Source organism: Syngnathus typhle, linkage group LG14 (genome assembly GCF_033458585.1).
Source record: "Syngnathus typhle isolate RoL2023-S1 ecotype Sweden linkage group LG14, RoL_Styp_1.0, whole genome shotgun sequence".
NCBI lineage: Eukaryota > Metazoa > Chordata > Actinopteri > Syngnathiformes > Syngnathidae > Syngnathus > Syngnathus typhle.
In genome coordinates, this window is record NC_083751.1 from 8,559,142 (window position 1) to 8,580,206 (window position 21,065).

At 38.3% G+C, this 21,065-nt stretch overlaps 1 protein-coding gene across 1 annotated transcript in view; it reads right to left on the minus strand.

Annotated features, from left to right (window-relative positions):
• LOC133167280 (adhesion G-protein coupled receptor D2) overlaps window positions 1–21,050 on the minus strand; it is a 52,725-nt gene extending 31,675 nt beyond the window's left edge. The window contains exons 1-19 of the mRNA XM_061297963.1: window positions 20,827–21,050; window positions 20,698–20,734; window positions 20,438–20,462; window positions 19,013–19,237; window positions 16,124–16,309; window positions 15,364–15,443; window positions 14,941–15,219; window positions 14,682–14,793; window positions 14,292–14,438; window positions 14,112–14,214; window positions 13,892–14,003; window positions 13,150–13,202; window positions 12,928–13,054; window positions 12,542–12,645; window positions 11,923–12,025; window positions 11,278–11,431; window positions 10,883–11,016; window positions 10,433–10,548; window positions 8,713–8,833 (exon numbers count right to left, since the gene is read on the minus strand). Coding sequence (XP_061153947.1) covers window positions 8,713–8,833; window positions 10,433–10,548; window positions 10,883–11,016; window positions 11,278–11,431; window positions 11,923–12,025; window positions 12,542–12,645; window positions 12,928–13,054; window positions 13,150–13,202; window positions 13,892–14,003; window positions 14,112–14,214; window positions 14,292–14,438; window positions 14,682–14,793; window positions 14,941–15,219; window positions 15,364–15,443; window positions 16,124–16,309; window positions 19,013–19,237; window positions 20,438–20,462; window positions 20,698–20,733 — 2,217 coding nt within the window. The 5' untranslated portion in view covers window position 20,734; window positions 20,827–21,050. The remainder of the gene's footprint in view (window positions 1–8,712; window positions 8,834–10,432; window positions 10,549–10,882; window positions 11,017–11,277; window positions 11,432–11,922; window positions 12,026–12,541; window positions 12,646–12,927; window positions 13,055–13,149; window positions 13,203–13,891; window positions 14,004–14,111; window positions 14,215–14,291; window positions 14,439–14,681; window positions 14,794–14,940; window positions 15,220–15,363; window positions 15,444–16,123; window positions 16,310–19,012; window positions 19,238–20,437; window positions 20,463–20,697; window positions 20,735–20,826) is intronic.
• Window positions 21,051–21,065: the final 15 nt, after the last annotated feature.

Here is a 21,065-nt window from a genome sequence, read left to right on the forward strand (position 1 = left end):
TCTGCACATGGGTCAAAGAGTCTTTGAACTAGTGAGGCAAAGTGTTCTGCCGATGCAGAGAACTGTTTAATTAACAATACTAAGGTATCCAAGGAGGCGCTCTGGGGCAACCCCTTGTCAAAGTGGATGTGCCTTCACTGTCAATCCCAGCATGTTTCTTGACCACTAAGTTCTCCCAAAGATGGAAAGCGGGCGAGGGGGGAGTGTTGAACAGGAGGAAAACATGGCAAAAGCAGCTGGACATTATATTCTTCTGAACAGAATGCATAAACATGCATTCTTTTACTGTTCGTAACTTAGCCACATTGGATATGAAATGAGAATAAGTTATTTGAAAGTCTACAATTTACAGTAATTTAACATCTGTGTTTATCTTAAACTTGATGTCCAAAAGTATTGGGAGTGTTAAGAAATTAATGAAATAATCAGGGATGGGTCTCAAAATCTTAACCATGACAGTTGTGACATATGTATGCTTCCAATTTCATGGGAAAAGGTTTAGGAAGGCCCTAACTGACCTTCAGTATGGTCCATAAAGAAATGGATGGCTTGTGTTCATTTTTTCCTCCACTTAAATAAAAGATCTAAATTGCTAGTGCGGAAAAACACTGTCAAAAAGTTGCAAAGAAATGAATGGGGATGCCTGATAATTTGATTAAGATTGACACTAAAACAGATCGAATCTATTGACCTGACAAAAATTCCACATTATGGGAATTGTGAATCCAACGCTTATTCTGACAGACCTCGGTAATCATTAAAAATTCTCAACAAACCACGAGTAGCATGCATGAGTGTTACTGTAAAACTACATAATATGATTAACAGGAGCAATATAAACCATGCTCCTACTTGGAAGAAGCCTCACTTTATCATTTTCTTGTGCTTGTCTGCTTCTAGATTCATCAATGTTTTGGGGCCATAAAAAGTGCATATTTTGCTCAAGGAACAACAGGATATTTGCCCTTGGTCTACTCTTCGGGCACGGGAGAAATGTGTCCTCTTATTCATATGCACACATTTGTAGGCATGAAAACAAATTTAAAATCGCTCGAATGATACTTCTTAGACGCACACACACAATCACACACACACACATACTCACCACCCGTTTGAACTGAAACATAAAATTGCACCGTTGACAAGACTGTGCAGCAGTGCCCTTGACTAGCAATGACAAATGGATGCAATATGCAAAATTGGAACAAGTTGCTTTTGGGTACCAAACAGGAAAAAAAAAAAGATGGTTACAGGTATTATTATGGGATGGTTTTGCTCTACCGTCTCACAGTTGAGGTGAGGCGAGCTGAGGTTAATGGCATGTGTCAAGATCACCAAGTATGGAGGCGAGAGCAGTGCAGACAAAGGGAAAGACAGAGCATCTTTCACGTTTTAAGGGTTAAACATGGTCAATGGGTGTGCCTTGTGCTTTTTTATTGCATTGAACATGTGACCTTGGATTTCATGGGAACTTACTGATACATCGTTTGAGTATGAGTACATACTGAGAGCTTTACAAAAAACGTTGCTATTCACTGCATATCTGGGCCTTACGGTCCGTTTACAAGAGCTGCAAGAATATTTTTGGGATAATAATTACAAGTTGAAAATGAATCTTAACATCACCAATAATTCTCTAGACAATTTTGATTAGTCAGAGAAGAAAGCATTCATTCTACAACAGCATACAATAAATGATGTAAATGTTTGGTTTTTATCGAGGGTTTGATCGTCAGTGTGGTAATTGGTGAATATGTGGCTTGTGCAAAATATGTGATTCTATATCAGAGGGCTTCATAAAGCTGCAGTTCCTGCTGTGCGAGTGTGTGTTTGTGTGTTGCACTGCCACAATGGAACCGTGTATCAATCATGATAAACAGGCAGACTTGGCGACTGTCACATGCAATCACACTTCACCACGGTTCGTAGGTCCTCAAAGTGAAAATGAATGGTAGTTCAACGACATGAAGACTTCATATATCTTCGGGGTTTTTTCTCTCTCTTTCTTTGCTATCGCTGTCTTTTATTTGGATGGAGAGATGTTTTTTTTTTCTTAAAGCCCAATTTAGTTGTTGTTGGCAGTGTCTAAAGCATGTTGTGGGTTAATGATTTTAATTATTGAAGAAATTTGAGGACATTTCCAATTACCACGACACTTAATCCGAAAATAGTAATTACAAATACTCTAAGTACCCCAACAGCAACGCAGACACTGCTCCACCAAATCTATAAGCGACAATAATTTACACTTTCTTCAAACTCAGAACCTCCCAGCTTTGAGTCATAGGTAAGTGCTAACCGCTATTTGTAATTCAAGTTTATGTTACTTTACAATGTCTAAATGAATTAATAATTCTGATGTTAATACACAATCCCGCCCCACAAAAAAAACATATGACATAAAGCTATAATTTGACATGACAAGTGTTAACTGTTATAATCATCAAATTTGCAACCACTTGAAAGTCCAACGAGGGATAATGTCAGTCCTGCAGCTGTTGCAGCTCTCTCACACCATGGCAAGGATTGGCTTTAATGTAGTAATGACACAATGCTCTAAAAAGAGGAGGAGATGAGAGGGTCTCTCTACCTCCCTCGCTCTCTCCCTAACCTGGCTCAGGCACTGCTCTTGCTAGCCAAGCTGTTTGATTGGCACATGCTTTCACTTAACGAAGGATAATTACCAAGGAAAACAAGTGTGAGACCACATCTGCTCAGTGTAAAAAGAGGACCAGGCCTGGTGCAATCTGTCAGATGGGGCTTTCAGGTTGTGTGTTCACGACTGCCTGCCTGTGTGTGTGTGTGTGACTGAACATTTTACCCACCTTCTGTGGCCTTTAAATCCAAGACAAACCCTCCAAGATCCACCCTCCACCTTGTCCCGACAAGAAGCAGATTAATAGAAATCAGCATATGGCTGTAAACACTCAGCGGGAAGAGCATATACGTATCTGTGCACACTGATGTGCATAGGAAATGACCTAAGCTATGTCGGTGACAAGCCAGGGGCCACCCCAGGAAGGGACCAGTGAAGACTACGCTCGATATCCCAATCAAGGTCCTGCTGGCCATGCTGTTGTTTCTTAGCTCACATTGCCACTTTTTTGTTTGCTTTCACAGAACAATAGTGGGTCTAGTAAATGCTAATGGGCCTCACAACACTGAAATATCTCACCGGCATATTTCTGCTACGGATATGCGAAGGAAACAATCACCTGATCATAATTTTGCTGGATCAATGACTACAGCGTGCAAAACCCTCTACCCCAGGGGTCGGGAACCTTTTTGGCAGACAGAGCCATGAATGCCCATTTTTTAAAAAGAATTTCCCGTGACAGCCATACCATTTAAAAAAAACAATAGGTTAAATACAATTACCGTATTTTCCGCACTATAAGGCGCACCGGATTATAAGGCGCACCTTCAATGAATGGCTTATTTTAAAACTTTGTCCATGTATATGGCGCACCGGATTATAAGGCGCACCTTCAATGAATGCCCCATTTAAAAACTTTGTCCATATATAAGATAAGTATATACATTTGGCCCGCGGGCCGGACTTTGGACACGCCTGCTGTAGTAGCTCAATAATGGTCCATATATAAGGCGCACCTGATTATAAGGCGCACTGTCAGCTTTTGAAAAAATTGGAAGGTTTTTAATTGCGCCTTATAGTGCGGAAAATACTGTAAATGCATGGAATTTAATTAAGACCAACAATGTTTTGAGTGTACTAATGTATTCTTTTTAAGAACGTTTTTAAGAACGTTAAAAGAGCCATATCTGGCTCCCGAGCCATAGGTTCCCGACCCCTGCTCTACCCCATTACCCTATGAAGTGACTCCAGTGCCTTCCTCCACAAATACCCTAAGTTATACCATATTAAGCGTGCGATATACCAATCTACCTCTCCTATGTGTTTTTTCTTAAATTCACAAAAAACAATATCAAAATTGGTACGATATGTTATCCACCCACCAAAAAAAGAGTCTAGAAAAAGAACCGACAGCAGTGCTTATTTGCTTTGACCTTAATGCAGTGAAAAGAAAATGTCTCAATGTGAATTGGCACTAATATTTGACAGCCTTTTAACCTCCCGACACTCTAACCCCCACTTCAACTCTATCCCACCATCTCCCTGCCACCCACTAGAAGAACAACATGGTTTTGCTTTCTTGCCCTGTCCTGACCCAGTTCTCACTAATTATCCACAAAGTATGCATCAAAGCTGCAGAAATTCTACAGATCTACTGCAGTGTGGCAGTGTAACAGAAACCAGGACAATTTCTAACCTAATCACAACCAGCCAACACCGAATGAATACTGTATGCATGTATTGTATGTATAAATGTAAACCCCCAAAACTAGATTTTTGTGAGCAACAAAAATAAAGGAGGTGAAAATAAAAATAGCATGGCCATTGCCCCCCCACGTTGTCAATTGACAGGGTGTGTGACGGTGATGTAGGGCAGTGAGATCAAGAGTTCTGAAACCGATGAAAGGGCACATCTGCTGAGGTTAAAACTTCTAATCCTCACCTTCCTAATTTTTGACACTGCCGTTTGTGAGGACTCAACAAAAACGTCCTCACAAGGTATAAGTCCCCCTTACAGTTGTTTCAAACTGAAGTTGTTCTTCAAAAAGCCAGAAAGCTGTGTAGAACCACACACAGGTAAGGCGAGACACGCACAAAAATGATGGTTTGCTTTCTTATGACACAGGCTATTACCAAATTGAGCAGGCAGGTAATTCTAAGCCAAATAAATGTCAGCAGGTTTAACACAAAGAGAGGCCTTACAACGCTAGGAATTTTCTCCCTCTTTTAACAGGAAGTGTGTTATTCACTTTATTTTTCACATTTGATATTATGCCGTTTCTTGACCTCTCTTTGATACAAGTTAAGAATAAAGGATTTCACAATACTGTCGAAATTGACTCATTTTAGTCCTTTTTTTGAGGGGAGCGAAGGCATTGTGTTGCGTGAAAGACTTAATTTTGACTGTAAAAATAGGTGACCACAATGTGAAATCAGCCACAATTTAAATTCAGACACCGATAAAAGTGTAAAATGCAAGAAAACAGGCAAACATGGAAAAGGACAAATAAGTACAAGTTGAGACAAAACACTATAAATATACAACTTAAAAAGGCTGTTCAACGCCCTCATTAGAAGTGGCACCTCAGAGAGGCTTGGTGAGAATCAGTCTGACCTTGGTATCCTGTTTGAATATTGTTTTAATGCTGCGGCTGGTAATTGAGGATGCAATACAAACAGGACTACTTTTCAAAGGGAAAGTTATTTTCCCTCACAATGGAAATGCAAACAATCATGTCGCGCGTTTGTTTGTTTTTCAACCGCACCTCATAATTATCAAAGACACCAATTAAAACATGGATTTATAAATAAATCTACATGATTATACCTATGACTACTTAAACTTGAAAGTTTTCATCATCCTTACATTATTGTTTAAATATAGAACATAATGGACATTGCATGTGGTTAGCATGTCCGAAACAGTCGACTTTTTTCTTGCCATGCTTGTGTGGGTTGCTGGACGAATGGATGAATGGAACATCGTTCATTTTCTATACTGCTTATATTACTACCAAATGTCAAATTTTATTGATATAAAAAAATAGGCAATTCCCCCACATTGAATAAACAGTTCAATGTTATACTAGCAACTCAAATGTACAGTTTGTCTGTCGAGTAGAAGAGTGGGGAATTCAAGAGTCAAGATTCAAGAGTTTTTTATTCGCCATGTTTGAGCGTGCCAAACAAGGAATTTGACTTCGGAATTAGAACTTGAAAAGGGATGGGCAATATTGTCCAAAAGTGATTGTAAAATCAAGTTTCAAATTTGCTTCATGAACCAGTTGTTGTATTTTTTGACTCCTCTAGAAAAGTACACGGAATTGCCATTTCTTATCCTCCATTCAAACCCACCGGACCATCTAGAGTGGTCAAAAACTACAACTGGTTCATGAAGCCAATTTGAAGCTTCACTTTCACATCACATCATCACAATACCAAAATCTAACAAAAAATAGAAGAAAATTGACAAGACAAGCTAAATTAGCTGGGCATCAGCTAACACCTAGTATTTCAGCAGCGTAACATTTTTGTTATAACGCAACTTCCTTCATCTCCCCACTTTGTTGTCTTCAGCTTCTTGTTGCACTCACCTCACCCGTTGATCAAACTTGTTGATAGTTTGATGTTATGGACTAATAATAGGATGGGCATAGCAGGGCCAAGAGCCTATTATACCTAGGTAATGGATAGTGCGAAAAGTTTTGAATGACATTGGCTAGAGATTGGATGACAGTGGGTGGAGCGATTTATGGGCCCCACAAACACTCCCTTGCCCTCTTACCACATGTGCTATTTATCTTTCACCTGATAAGTAAGTAGATGAGGCATGCCTGTATTTATGGTAAAGATCCACATAAAACTTACTCCGAGATAGAAGTTCAAAGAGACTCAAGAGAATAGCATAGCTTCTGAAACTTTGCAGATGCTGTGTCGTGATTGTTTGAATGAATGAGTGCTTTTTCAATAAAAACTTTATTCATCCCATGAGGGAAATTATATTGTCAAAAAGAAATATTTATAATAACCACCAAAAAGGAGTAACCCAAAATTTGGTTTGATTATTTTACAGTAAATATATAGAAGCGGTGGGGAAAAATAAAATAAAATCACCAAGAGGAAAGTAAAGGAATTTCCAATTGTTCAAAATACTGTAGGTGCCTGCTGTAAATGGATCAAGTTACAAAAGCACTGTAAAAACAACTGTCTTTTGGATACGTCTTCCTTTTCAGAGTTTCAAAACTTAGTAATATCATATACTGTGAATGTTGACTCAAGTTGCTCGATTACAGTAAAGAGCAATAGTTCAACTAAAAGAAGTGTGGAGGCATATTACAAAGGCTCACAAGGGAAAATGAGGACTAGAAGTGTACGATCACGCGCAATGAAATGTCACCATTATCTGTTTTATTGATTCAACAGTAAAAGCCTGACACTTTAGCTTTATGGTGCTTTGGCTTGGGCCAGTAAAAATGACGGGCAAACAACAATTCTATGAAACCTTTTTTTCTTTTCTAATTCCCAATCATTTTCAGCAATGTTTTGCATAGTCTTGGGTGTTTTGTGCCTTTTGCCTGAAATCACCTGGCATGGGCTCCGGCACACCAACGACTCTAGTGAGAATGAGCGGTATAGAATACCACTATTGGGAATGGATATGGAGTCTATAGGATTCAGCAGTGAGAGAAAAGTCACCATTTAGTATATCGAAATTCACAAGAAATGTAATGAAAAGGATACATTCAATTTCTCACACACCTCAAATGATTCTACCTTGAATCAAAGCTTTCACCCTGCCACTTTTAATTCTATTCCATTATGCTCGAGCTTTTAGTGACCAGCTCTTGTATCACTGCAACAAGAAACACCTCACACTCTGACTTCAGACACAGTATGTCTCTGGAAATGAATGATGTCAAATCATCCAGAACGACCTTTGTGAGGTCAGAGGTCACAAATGTTGGACCTGAGCGTCTGGCTCTAAATTTTCATCCCAAAGGTGTTGGATGGGATTCAGGTCAGGACTCTCTACTGAAGTCAGTTACTGCCATTGACAAGAAAAGATGCCAAATATGCACGATAACTGTGACAGGTGACAGTGGTAAGATAATGGAAGACGCATTGATCAAGGTTTAGAACCAAAACACAGAAATTACTCTAATGAGAGAGGATCTATATGTTCAGGCTGATTAGCACAGCAAAATCATGTGCATTAATTATCTTCATGGAAAAATATCCTTAGCTATAAGGAAAAAGCTATTTGTTGCGAGTGGCCCACTTAATTATCAGACAACAGTTAAAACCTTTATTGATTCTTTCCTTAAAATACAGCTCAATTAAATATTCTACAACTGATGGATTCTGGGTAATATGTGAAAAACTACTAACCTTTGAGAATTTCATTAAAAAAAAGGGGGCAAAAGGATCTGAGAATTGAGGCAATAATTATCTATAAAAGTTTACCACAAATTTTCAACAATGTCAACAACATCAAGGTAAAGAATTTAACTGTAATATAGCTCCTCTCTAAAATTCTGTGATAAATCTACCCTTCAGATTTTAGCACTAAAAGCATTTGAATTGATCATCACAATCATGTTGACCTTAGATTGCCTATGACGGGAATAATGCAAATAAACAATATAAATGCAATTCAACTGTTAAAATGAAAGAAATCCTCTCTGTCATTTTTTTATTACTCCCATTTCTGCACTAGCCTTTGCTACTGACAAATAAAAGCCTTGACAAACTGTGTACATTCAGAGAAAAAGAAGAAGGTATGATGGAAAACCTTTCAACTTCTCCTTACAAGAAAAAAACCCCCACAGGATTAAGTTTGTAACTAGAGTTTTTTTTTCCTGGTTGCAGTTGTGTTTTCATTCTTATATTTTTCGAATGGAATGTAAGAAATGGAGGATGAAATTGAGGTTATGCTAATTTGGTTAGAGTGAGAACTACCACCACGTTTAAATATTTGTTTCATCTTCTTTAGGTTTTCACTTTACTTTAGATGATGATAATAATAATAATAACAATAATAATAATGTTCACTATGATTCATGTGTGGGTTATTGTATGCTTGTAACATCTTTGCTATTGTGTCACTTGGTGTGTACCTGTAGAGAATTGAGAAGGATGAAGATGTAGGCCATGACAATGGAGAAAGGCACAAGGACACCACACAGCCACGTCAATCCAAGAATGGGCAGCAGAACCAAAACTGCTTTAACAGCAGCCCTGTGATCATATGACAATAATGTTAAGCACACAGTACCCATGCAGGGTTTTAACACACACAAATGATAAAGAGGCTAAACATGATGGCAAACCATCCTGGGTTAATATTCAAATCATTCCTTATGGACGTTGGCACTTTTCTAACTTTTTCTTCTTAGCAGTTTTTGGGAGGATATTTGTCCTTGTCGTTGTCTAACCTTGGATGACTAGCAGTGGCTGTGTGGCTGGGAAGACCCACAGGGTGACAACTTCCCACCTTAAATCTCATTTAATTCTATTTAGAGTGGAATTAGCTTCCCACTCAGGTGACTGCCAAACCACACCAGCTGTGAATGTGTGTGTTCAAATTGTGACAGGGATGGCGGCAGGCCCTAGCTTATTCATTGGAGGAATTTGTTTAAGTTTCCGAGATGGCTGCCACCCAGGGGTGCCAAATGGTTCAAGGACAGCTTTGAAAATGTGTATAGTGTGCCTACTGTGAGGCCTGGTGGGCTGAGGTTGAGAAAAAAAAATACACAATTTGACATAACTTTCACCAATAGAATCATTTACAAGACTTCTGGTCGGAAATCTACTGGATCACATGTGGGAGAGATTCACGCAGATTAGTTCATACTAGTTTGACCAGAAACACAGCTGTGATGTTTCTGCATGGCAACGTAAAGTACAAAAAAGACAAATCAGCCCAAAAGATTTTACACACGTATTTACAGGGGAAATGGAAAGCCCAAGGTAATTATTTTCATAATGCAATGGTTTACGTAATTGGCTAGTTTATTTGATTAGACATTTGAGTCGGAATTGATTTTTGGACAGACTTCAAATGACCAACTACTGTAAATTTACAATTATAGATATTGTAGAAAGACAGACTTGTAACACTTCCTCATCTTTCTTTATCATGTTATAATTAATATTTATTGATGAAATTTGGAAGATGTTGCAAAAAAATACACACTGAGTTTACAGACTACGTTTGAAAAAAATAATAATTTAGACAATTGTCTTTTTAAAGGTTATTTTAGTTTTTAACAAATGTTTCCAAAGTTTAAATAAATCATACAATTAAATATATTCCTGCCTGTTTCCTCATTGAAATTGCAGAAATCATACATAACTTCAGCTATAAGTGGATCTTTTTTCTCAATCCCATTCCTAATTTGCTAGTCAAAATGGGTGGAAAAAAGCAGAATTGCATTATAAACATTCATTTATAACCGAGCCAAATCATTTAAAAAGTCAAACTGTATACACGATTATATTAGCATAATATGTTATCTAATTGTCAATACAGAAAAAGACAATTTGTCTGAATTAATTCATGTGTCTGATCAAAAGTAAAAGACCCTAAAACATTCAGGGACAGAGGGCTTGAAAGCATTTGAAGTGGCTGAAAACTGATGAATATTTTATAGACAACACTAATATAATCAATTCAAAATGTATTTCTATCTTACTTGATGAATGAGCCTCACTATTTTACAAATGACAAATCCTTTTCTCTGGTACCTTCAGAAGACAGCCGCCCGTTCCAAGGCCTGTCGCAATGTTGAAAAAGTTTTAAAAAGAGGACAAATAGCGCCCCCTCATGGCCAGTACCTAACTTGCTCGTAGGTTTGTTCCAGAGGACTGGCACCCATCGCCAACATAATGGAGCGCCTCTTGGCTGTGGAGATAGTGATGACCACCACCCTAGTGAGTACCATGACATTCACCTGTAATGAAATATATAAAAAAAATAAAAATTAAAAATAAACCATTCACAATACTTATTATGAAAACAAATCAGGGGGACAGATAATTTGAATTAATTTTTTCAACTAACTTACACACAAACAAGAAATTACTGTACCTACTAAGCAAACAAAGCACAAAAAACTGAAAAAGATGGATTAAGAAGTTGATAACGGAATTATTTTGAATCTCTTGGTTGCAGTGCAGTTTTCAGGCATGGGTTAATGTTACTTGCACGTGGCATCGGTTATGTCAGCAATGAACAAAATACATTATATTGTAAATCGAGGGATGGCTCGGGTGTAATTTGCTGACCATGATGATGAAGATGACAGGCCCAGCAAAGCCCCATATGACACCGTTCTGGACACTGAGCCAACAATAGCCATCCGCCAAGTATTTGCCTGAGGCCGAAGCCAATGTGATGGTGACTATAAGAACTGGCAGACCTAAAAGAAGGTTGAGAAGTAAAAAAAAAAAAAACAGTGGAGACATAAAGGATTGTGAAGAGTAACATAAATAAATAGAACAAATGTAGGCAAAATGGAGACATAAAGGATTGTGAAGAGTAACATAAATAAATACAACAAATGTAGGCAAAATGCAAGATAAATAATGTCACAGTACAATTTGAATGGAAATACTATTTTTGCTATTTCACGTTCATAATGTAATAGAATTGAAAGTATCCCAAGATAAAATCACTGTACCCCAGCCGATGAGATAATAATACTTCATGTGTCTTTCTTCACTGAGATTGACAGCAACCACCTTGCTCCAAAGCAGCAGACCCTCAACCAACATCCAGCTGAAGGCAGCCATAAAGAAGAGGTGGAGCAATGCTGCCACAAGTGTACACGCAACCTACGAGCACAGCAAAGCAGATGCAAATGTCACTACAGTACATAGACTTGGATTACTTGGCCGGAAAAAATAGTAAAAATACACCCAAGACAATTCTGATCAATTAAATATGAACTGACTAAAATACCTAATTAAAATCGACAGGAGACACACTTAATGACTGCTTGGGATATTTTCTACATTTCAAACCATTTATTGAATAGTCCAAAAAGCAACCCCAAGAGGTACAGCTGACCCGGACATGACCTAGGGTCAAATAATCAACTACTGACCCGTGACTGACCATTGGGTGAATATAGGACATTAGAGTTTTGTATCACATTATGTGTTAGCAGTTTAATAACACGTTTAGCAAATTATAATCATGATTATCATACCGAATAAGAATCATTTAAATTGAACAATCAGTATAGTAAATTGTGAGTAAAACTTCAACCATCACTATCACTAATTACTGTCTTGTCACCCAATTCAATGAGTTTGTACTGTACCTTGTTGTGAATGGCCGAGCCACTGCAGAGCAGAATCACTTGAGCACAGATCAGCGCAATGAACAAGTTCTTATGGATGGATGTCCTATCAGATCGAGGTATGCTAGTGGAAAACGAGTGAAAAAATGATTTGAATTTTGTGAAGCTTTCACAAAAGACTGTCAATAGAAACAAAAAAATGAAATAGCTCATTGAATTAAATTATCAATAACTAAATAAGACACTCAAGTATTGTTTAATGCTTTTATGCATATTACATGTACAAGGCAAGCTGACACTCAGTAGACTACAGTAAATACATTTTGATAGCAGCTCCTTCATGGCCTATTGCCATCCCTCTGTGACCCTTCAGCTAATTACCAGCAGCAAAATGCTACCATAAACCTTTGGAGTGAACTCATGTGCACACAACCGTAATTAGAAGATTAGCACCAGTCAATATTCTAAACGGCCACAGAAGAAAAGCAATGCCTGCTACCGCAACGATGATCATATAGTGATCTTTTTGGTGTATTGGTGGGACATCAAAACCATTTAAGAGAACAGTTGTATACTGCTTTCATTACTCGAGAAGCAAGTAATTTTGCGGATGAGCAAGACAACATTAGGAAATACTCACTCCAACACGGTGAACAGCATCAATGTCACCACCAGAGCACACAAAGATGCTCCTGAGCCAATGAAGGTCAGCTTGGTCAAAACAAGCTCTTCCTCAGGAGTCCACTGGGACGATGGGTGAAAAAAGAAGAGTGGAGAATATTGTTAGCTAGGGCTTACTAAACCTGTGCCTTTCAATAAAAATAAAAAAAAACTGGCAAATACAAAAAAGTATGTTTTAAAACTAGATCACTGTGATTGTCACCTGTTGGATAAAAACAGACTCCGGATTGTTTTTTGCACAGTATTAATGTACCGTTATCACTTTCGGCATGTTTTGCTCGCCAGATTCTGAGTACATTTTAAAATTAATTTTGTGTTTAATACTGTACATGCCAAATGACTCACCTTTGGATTCAAGTAATTCATCAATACTGCAAAGTTTGTGGTATGGTTGCATAGACAAGAAGTAACGCCAGAGCCAGCAAAGATGACGCTGCAGCCATCACTGGACCAACCACTGGTATGATTATTCCTATGACACACCACAGAGAAATGCACAAGAACACAATCACTAACTACGTGATTAAATGACACAATTGAATTCATTGTTTTGCTGATGAAACCTACATCAGGCTGAAATTCCAGAAGGCACAGACTGGAGAAGATCTCTGCACATAGTCCTTAAGGAAACAGAAACAAATTCAACACTACATTTTGGTGATAATATTTATTGAATTTACTTGCAATGCAATAGCATGTGAACTAATTGCAATTTTATGACAACTCTAGTGTCGTGCTCATAAGACCACAAGCATTGTATGAAGTCAAAGTGATATAGTATCTCCTTTGTGATACTTAAAGAATGCAAGTCGGTTGTCATTAGGAATGGACATTCGAGTACATGTATTTAATCAACTATGGTGAATGTGACCATTGATTATTTGTTATTTTGTTAAAATTATTTTACTGAGATTGGAGAATCTCACCACTGTTTCAACACCAATGTTGTACTGAGCATAATGGTCGGCAAAAGTCTTCATGGGTGTAGCTCAACTTCCCATAGCCAAGATTACATCACCCGCATTTGTATGTGCAAACTGTTTGCAGCCAAGTAGTGCACTGCATTTTGATTTAATTGCGAGATCACACAGCAATCACTTCGACACAGCCAGTCAAATTCTTAAAAAGACTTAGAATCATAAAATAAATAGTCATTCCTATTTCTAGCTGCAATTCATTCCGCTGTATATACAAGCAACATATCTGGATATATCCCTGGCCCTATCAGATGAGCATGTTCAATCTTCAATGTTGAACAAGACATTTTCACTGAAGCACAATATAAGGATTATTACTCAAGCTTGCTTACCCCATGTGATGATGATAACGTGTACTTGACAGCAACAGGGATTGTTTGGGCCTTTGAAGCATCGCGGACGGTGGCTGATATCACAGCAGAAGCCAGGTGACCTGAGACAAATCTGAAGAGACACATCCTCAGTAAATGTCAGTTAAAAAGGAGGGACAAATCTTTACATTTCCTCCATCACGATTGACTTCTCAGAATATAAGATCATTAAATGTCCAACCTTTTCACTTGATCATGCCGACTCAGAAAAGGCTCTGCAGCTCCAGATAAAATCTCATTCAAATGGCTGTAGTGAGTGTGAATGAACATCACATCCTTATGTCCTAAAATCAGAAAAGAAATTGTGCCGGTAAAAATAATGTGAAGCAAAGTGCAGCAAGATTTTGTCTATTTTTGTTACCAAGTTTCTGAATTCTCTGTAACTCTGAGTCTGGGATTAGCAGCTCATCCTGAGCAGTTCCCCTCATTGTGCTGGAGCTGATGTCAAATGGTTTAAATGATTGACAGCAGCTTATTTCAGTCAGTTTGTGGCTCCTTATGAGTATGTCTACTCACAAAAAACAGCAGAAGCCACGGCGCAAAGAAAAACACAAAAAGCACATTTAATGTAAAACAAAAATCGGAATGATGGATGTTATTAATTACGTAGACCAGTGAAAAATTACTCTTTCTGATATTTGTAACCCTCCAGAGAAATTACTAAAACCAATAACATATGTGGTACTACTAGTACTAAATGTAGGCATATCACAATATGTTATGGTATATATTAAGACGTTTTAGACATTACCTATGTTCTTGGTAAAAAGTGAGAAGCTTTTTCCTTCAGCAGATAGTATGTCTGCCAGAGTTTCAGAAAGACTGTCAATACTATTGACGATTGTAAAAGGTCCCATGTTGATCTGTTGAAGAAAATCAGATAAAAACAACAAACAAACATTTCAATTATACATCATGCCAGGAATTTTGGCTTGTTAAAAATGACATAAGAGAAAAGAAAATAATTCAAGGTGTATCTTTCTCAAAAGGATGCTTTTGTCAATCCTCACCCCGCCATCGGTTAAACCAATCCATTGTTGAGCCACATGAGGCTCTAGGATCAGACTCGACATCTTTACGTAATCTTTAGCAATGGACGTCATGGCCTCTGCAGCGTTAGTGCCGGTTGCATGGCTAATAGCCAGTGCAGACAAGCCCATCTCCATCCTTTTAGACACATAGTGGATATCATTGGACGTGAGGACATTGGGACCACCAGCCTCAATTTTGTGCAGGACAGCCCGGGCCAGTTGATGCAGTGAATTTATCTCTCTGTCCCAGGAAGGAATCTGCTCATTTAACATCCAAAAGAGATGATAGATAAATATCAGTTTGCGCTATCATGTAGTGTTATATTCCTACAATGATACATTTTTGCCTTAAAATGTAACATTTACAAACATAAAAAAGGACACTGAGAAAGTTTAACTTACAGGACCGGGTAAAGGATACTGGTTCAATATGCTGAAGAATGGCATCTTTGGGGAATGAGAATCATCCTGATCTTCTATAACTAACAAAATGGAATTGCATTCATAAAAGCAAGTTAATAAAAAACAATTATTACACACAAAATATGAACAATCTTCAGTGGTTTTCAAAGTGTTTTGCACACCTCCCCAGAGAATAGAAAATAATTAAACTTGCTATGCTACTGTGGCCACTATTTGTGTGCCAAACACAAATTTGGCCCAAACCTCTGTCTGACTATGCACATGGGTGGAGTTTACTTTCTTTTGGTATTTTGGGAGACAGGCGCAGGTCCAAAAGGGCATCAGTAGAGCTCAAGCTCTGTCGACCTGCGCCTCAATCAAATCCAGTAAAATCGCATCACACAACCAGTGCCACAACTTACACCTGCTTTGAGCTTGTCTAAATTCTAGTCTATTTTCAGTCAACAAATTGTCAGGGAGAGTATGATAGAGAACAGCCCACAGGGAGGTGCAACTCAAATTCTGAAACAGAAAACCAGAGATGCACCTGTCGACAAAAATAGGCCCCTTCAAGTTAAAAATTTATTTTGACTCTTTTCCGTTTGAGAAGGGGAGCGACAGAGTCTAGGGCAAGCAGAAAATAGAAAATCGGCTTTTCAACACAGGCTGATACTAAATTATTTACATATGATTCAAAGACGCTATCTTGACACACGTGAAAATGGCATAGCATTGTCACAATACACTTTGTCAAAGGCACCTTTCTTGTACTGGCAGATGGCTCCTCGATAAGTGTCACAGTCGTCGTGGGCCAAACTCCCTGTAACAGGATCAAAAATGTCGCACACTCTGTCAGGCTGGGGGGTTTGGACAAACTCTAGGGAAAATGTCCGATTCTCTGAGGAATCTCCACCCAAGATAGAGTCCAAAATGACAGATATGTTACCTAGATGAATAAAAGTGGAGGGTTAAAAAGAAAAAGGAAACTAATGTAGCCATGATGATAGACAACAACACTGTTTAAGTTTGGACAACGTTTCTTCTTGAACATTTCCACATTACCGTGTTTTCTGGACTATAAGGCGCACCTAAAAACCTAAAATCTTCTCAAAAGCCGACAGTGCGCCTTATAGTCCGGTGTGCCTTATATATGGACCAAATTCCTAAATTTAAACTGGCCCGAAGCATTGTGTCATGAAATCAATCATAAGTGGCCCGCTGAAGACTATGAATCATGAATCAAGAAGACTATGGATCATTATTTTGTGATTATAAAGTAATTTGTTGCGTCTGAAGTTGAAATAAAAAAGATAAAATGGTGCGCCTTATAATCCGGTGCGCCTTATATAAGGACAGAGTTTTAAAATGGGCCATTCATTGAAGATGCACCTTATAGTCCGGCGCGCCTTGTAGTCCGGAAAATACGGTACTTAGTAACCTACATTATTCAATCGCCTACCCATGTTCTACAGCAGCAAAAGAATTGAAATGAGAAAAAAAAAATCACAAATCCCTAAAACTGTTTGTTCCTGGGCAGCAAGTTCTTTAATGAGTATAAATGTGTTGTCTTTTCCGCGTCTTCAACCTACTGGGAAGTGAATTTTGGACACTCAATGCTCATAGGAGACTATGAAGTCAGAATGGGACAGAGTTTGCTGTTATGGGTGGATTACAAGTGACGTGAGTCACAAAACATTTACAAGAACTGTAAGGAGCTGAAATTGAGTAAAGCAGGGGAAACGGGCTTGAGAGGGATTCTGTCAGACCACAAACCCCATTAAACATTAATAATGAACATGTGTGATTTTATTAACATGTTGAAGTTGGCTAAAGTGGGGAAGAACTCTCAAACTGAATTCTTTGTGTTGTTGATGCTGCAAAGAAGAAGTAGTTACTTTATAGGTCTCATTTTTCCGGTACAATCTGAAGTAAATACTACTATCACTGCATTACAATTCAATTGCTTCCTTTTGTTCTGTAATGGCAATGAAACATGTTTTGCTAGCCATTTGGAGCACAGTTTTGGATGTAATTTTGGTGACTTCATTAGATAAGAAAAGCTCATTCACTTTTGATAGTTTAAGATTTGATCCTCTTGTGTTTTCAAACAAATGTTAGTCATGTATTTTTCTACATTCTAAGAATGAATTTTAAAGAGAGTTTGTTTGAGGCACATACTTTGTGTGAAAGTGTGTGTGTGTGGGGCGGAGGGAGAGTCATTTTTCAATATTTTGATTGAGATTCTGTTGTTTGGTTCCCCAAATACACACACACACACACACATTTCCAAATGGGTGGATTCCCCACATAAATGCTTCTCAGATTTTTGGCAAACGTGCAAGTGTGCATCCCAGAATGACTTTCGACTAGCCTCTGTGTGATTGTTTTTCTGCACAGCAACCATACCCGCCCTGAATACCAGTGCAGCAATGATACCGTGCCAAACCATGTGCATGCAGTAAATTTGTGTCTGTTCTTGATGAGATCGTCTTTAAATGAATGTGGTAGCCTTTCATTTTTCCCCCATTATGATGATGCTGAAAGCTGGCCAAATTACCTATTATATGGGCTCCTGCTACACAGCTTTGTAAGAGAGGACTCTATTTCCATGGATGCCCAGTTCCACTTGAAAATCAGCCCAGATATGTTGGGTGGACACAACTTTTCCATAAAACTTTCACTTCTTTTCAGTACTTGATCCCATATGTGAATCTCAGTGATGCTTCCTGAGAATGACTCATACTCCTCAAATGAGCCCCCAAAGGTGTCCTGCTCCTGACCGATAATAAAAAGGCCATCTGGCCCAATGCTGTCAGAAGTGTTCAAGACATTCCCAATGTAGATTGTATGGCCATCAGCTAATAGTGTCTAGCGTCCACCGTTCTGTTTCCAAGAAACGCGAATTCAGTGCCAGGATCCGTCGAGGATGAAGACTTCTTGGTAAGCACCATGAATACCATGTACTAGCAGAGCCAGCTGTGCAGGCTTTCCTTGGATAAGGTTTGCACAAAAGCTGGAAATCATTAATATATGACTGGGTGGAATAAGAAACGGCGCTGGAAATTGCAAAGCAGTTAGGGTCTGAAAACTTGTGAAGAGGATGGACAATCTTCCGGTTTGAGTGCTCGCTGAGCCCCAGAACCAAAGTTTCACCTGAACTTTTTTCCCCCGGGCATACACAAAACAGAAACACTGCTATAAAACCAAGCAGGCTTGCATAACCCTTGTTAACGTAAACAAGAAATATCGTAAAAGCTAATGCAGACTAAAGTGTAGCTAGAATACAGTACAGTGGAACCTTTAAAGTCAAACACAATCCAACCCGGGTCGATTTCAAAACCTTTACCTTAAATGATAACAGAAATAATCCATTCCTGAGTCTACCTGTCATCATCATAAAACTGTGAATGAAATATTATTGACACTGAAGCGCAAAAATAAGATATTTTAATGTCCAAACCATTTTTTAAAACTCAGTCTTGCAAACGTATATTCCTGATTTCGTACAACTTTACATTTTTAAGCCTCTCTCTGCAAATGCTCCCCTTTGGAATAGATCGTACAAAACGCCAAAGAAAAGCGAAACTTATGTCTCATGATGTCATGCAAAAGGACAGCTCAGGAATAGATATGTAAGTAGTAAACTTACTTTGCAGATGAGTAGTGAATTTCTTGGCAATCCACACAGCTTCAGAGATGTTTATGGACTTCAAATAGTTATTTATCTCTTGTTTCTCATCTGGACTGGAGACACCCGCTAAGGCCCCAGAGCGCTGGTAACAAAGTTTGTCTGCACTGCCCCATTGCAAATCATCGGGTATGTATTCATACAATGTCTCCTCATATATAAGGGCTCTGCTTTCCAGTAAAAGAGCTGTTAAAATAGAAAACTTCCATTATTATTGACAACAACAAAAAACAGTTATAATACCCTACAATTGTTTCAGCTGAACTGATTTGTAGAGCATTTTAAAACCACAACCGCTGCATACAAAGTGCTGTACGTGGAGCAAAGTAAGTCATAGAACAAACACGGTTAAGATAATAAATAAATAACAAAGACAGTAAAAAGAACAAAAACATTCAAACTGAAACCAAGTCTCACGCCAAGTCAAAAGCCAAAAAATAAAAGATAGATGGGCAGCGAGTGTAGATGTCTGACATTTAGCAGGAGCTTTTTCCAAATAGTGGGACTGGCAACGGAATCCCACAAGAAGACCTAACACTATATTTAAAAAAAAAAAAAAAGTTTAAATAAATAAAATGTGGGTTTTTTTCCCCCTTGATGGAATTGAACATCTACAGTACGTAAAGAGACAATTTACATCTTGATTTCTATACAAATAAATAAGATTTAATTGAAATTTTTAACTGAAAGGCGTGTCAAACTCTAGTCGTAATTATTCAGGATGATTATTAGAATCCTGCAGAGCATGAGGATGAACTGATTATTTGAATCAAGTGTGTTTAACGAGGGAAACTTTGAATACATGCAGGAATGCGGCTAAGCAGTGGCGTAGCCAGGAACTTTTCCAGTAGGGGCGCGCGCCCACAGGAAAAAAAAAATCGAACATCACCCACGCCGTTCGCTGATCGCTAAAACAACATCCGGGTCCGGGAGGCAAACGGTGAATGGATAACATCGCGCACATAGAATAGTGCAAGCACATTTGCGCAAGACTGAAAGAAAAAAACGGCATGAAAATGAAGAATCAAAAAAGCACGATTTTTTTCAACCGGGGCGCAGGGAGTCCGAACCGGGGCGCCGCCCCGGCTCGCCCCGGCTTGGCTACGCCACTGCGGTTAAGCATATTTAAAATACTACTAACAATAAAAAACTACAAAACACATTTTTCTCTAAATGTTAGATCAAATTCAGGATTTGTGTTTTTACAAGTTCGGTAGGATAACTAGATAAATTTGTCCCAAGCAAATTAGTTTGATATTAGAATTAATGTAAAAATAAAAAGTAGATTTTTATTTAATATTACATTTCTTCACCAGAATTCTATCTTGCAATTCTGCAGTGCTAACGCTGAATGAAAAAAAAAAAAAAGATTAAAAAGCCACTTACCTGATATAAAGACATGCCAACACACCTGAGAGAAATAGCAGTTAGTTCAGTTTAATATTGACTTAAAATGCATCAGTTTGAATGTATTTAGTTTCACACTTTAAATTGACTAAAGAGAAACTTTTTAATACTAGGAAACTATATGTACTGTATTTATAAATTTTAAGATGCAACCAGGGGGATTGCAGCTTCAATTTTAGCAATCAACCAATCTAACCACAAGAACTATCAAATATGTGCAGAAAAGGAAAAATACTTACAAGCACTTTAGAACGAGGAGACATTAACCAGTGCATTCTGAAAATCAAATAGTCAATCAGCGGGTAACGATTGCCCTTTTGTTTTGGACATCCAACGTGAATTTCTGAATGAACAAAGCCGCGTCTTACCTTAATGATTGTCCGGGAAACTTTTACCATGTCTCATCTTAAATCTCTGCTTCGGTGTCAGATTTACTTGATGCAATGTAAGAACTTGTATTTGTCAAGCACTGCCGCATTGGAGTCAAGAGAAAGAAGCTTTTTTAGCAGTGAGAAAGCGGTAGGAAATTTGTGAAGAGCAAAGGGTGTAACGCGTATAGGACAGCGCCCCGAAGTTTGGTTCAACGAGCCTCTAAGGTCCTGGAGCG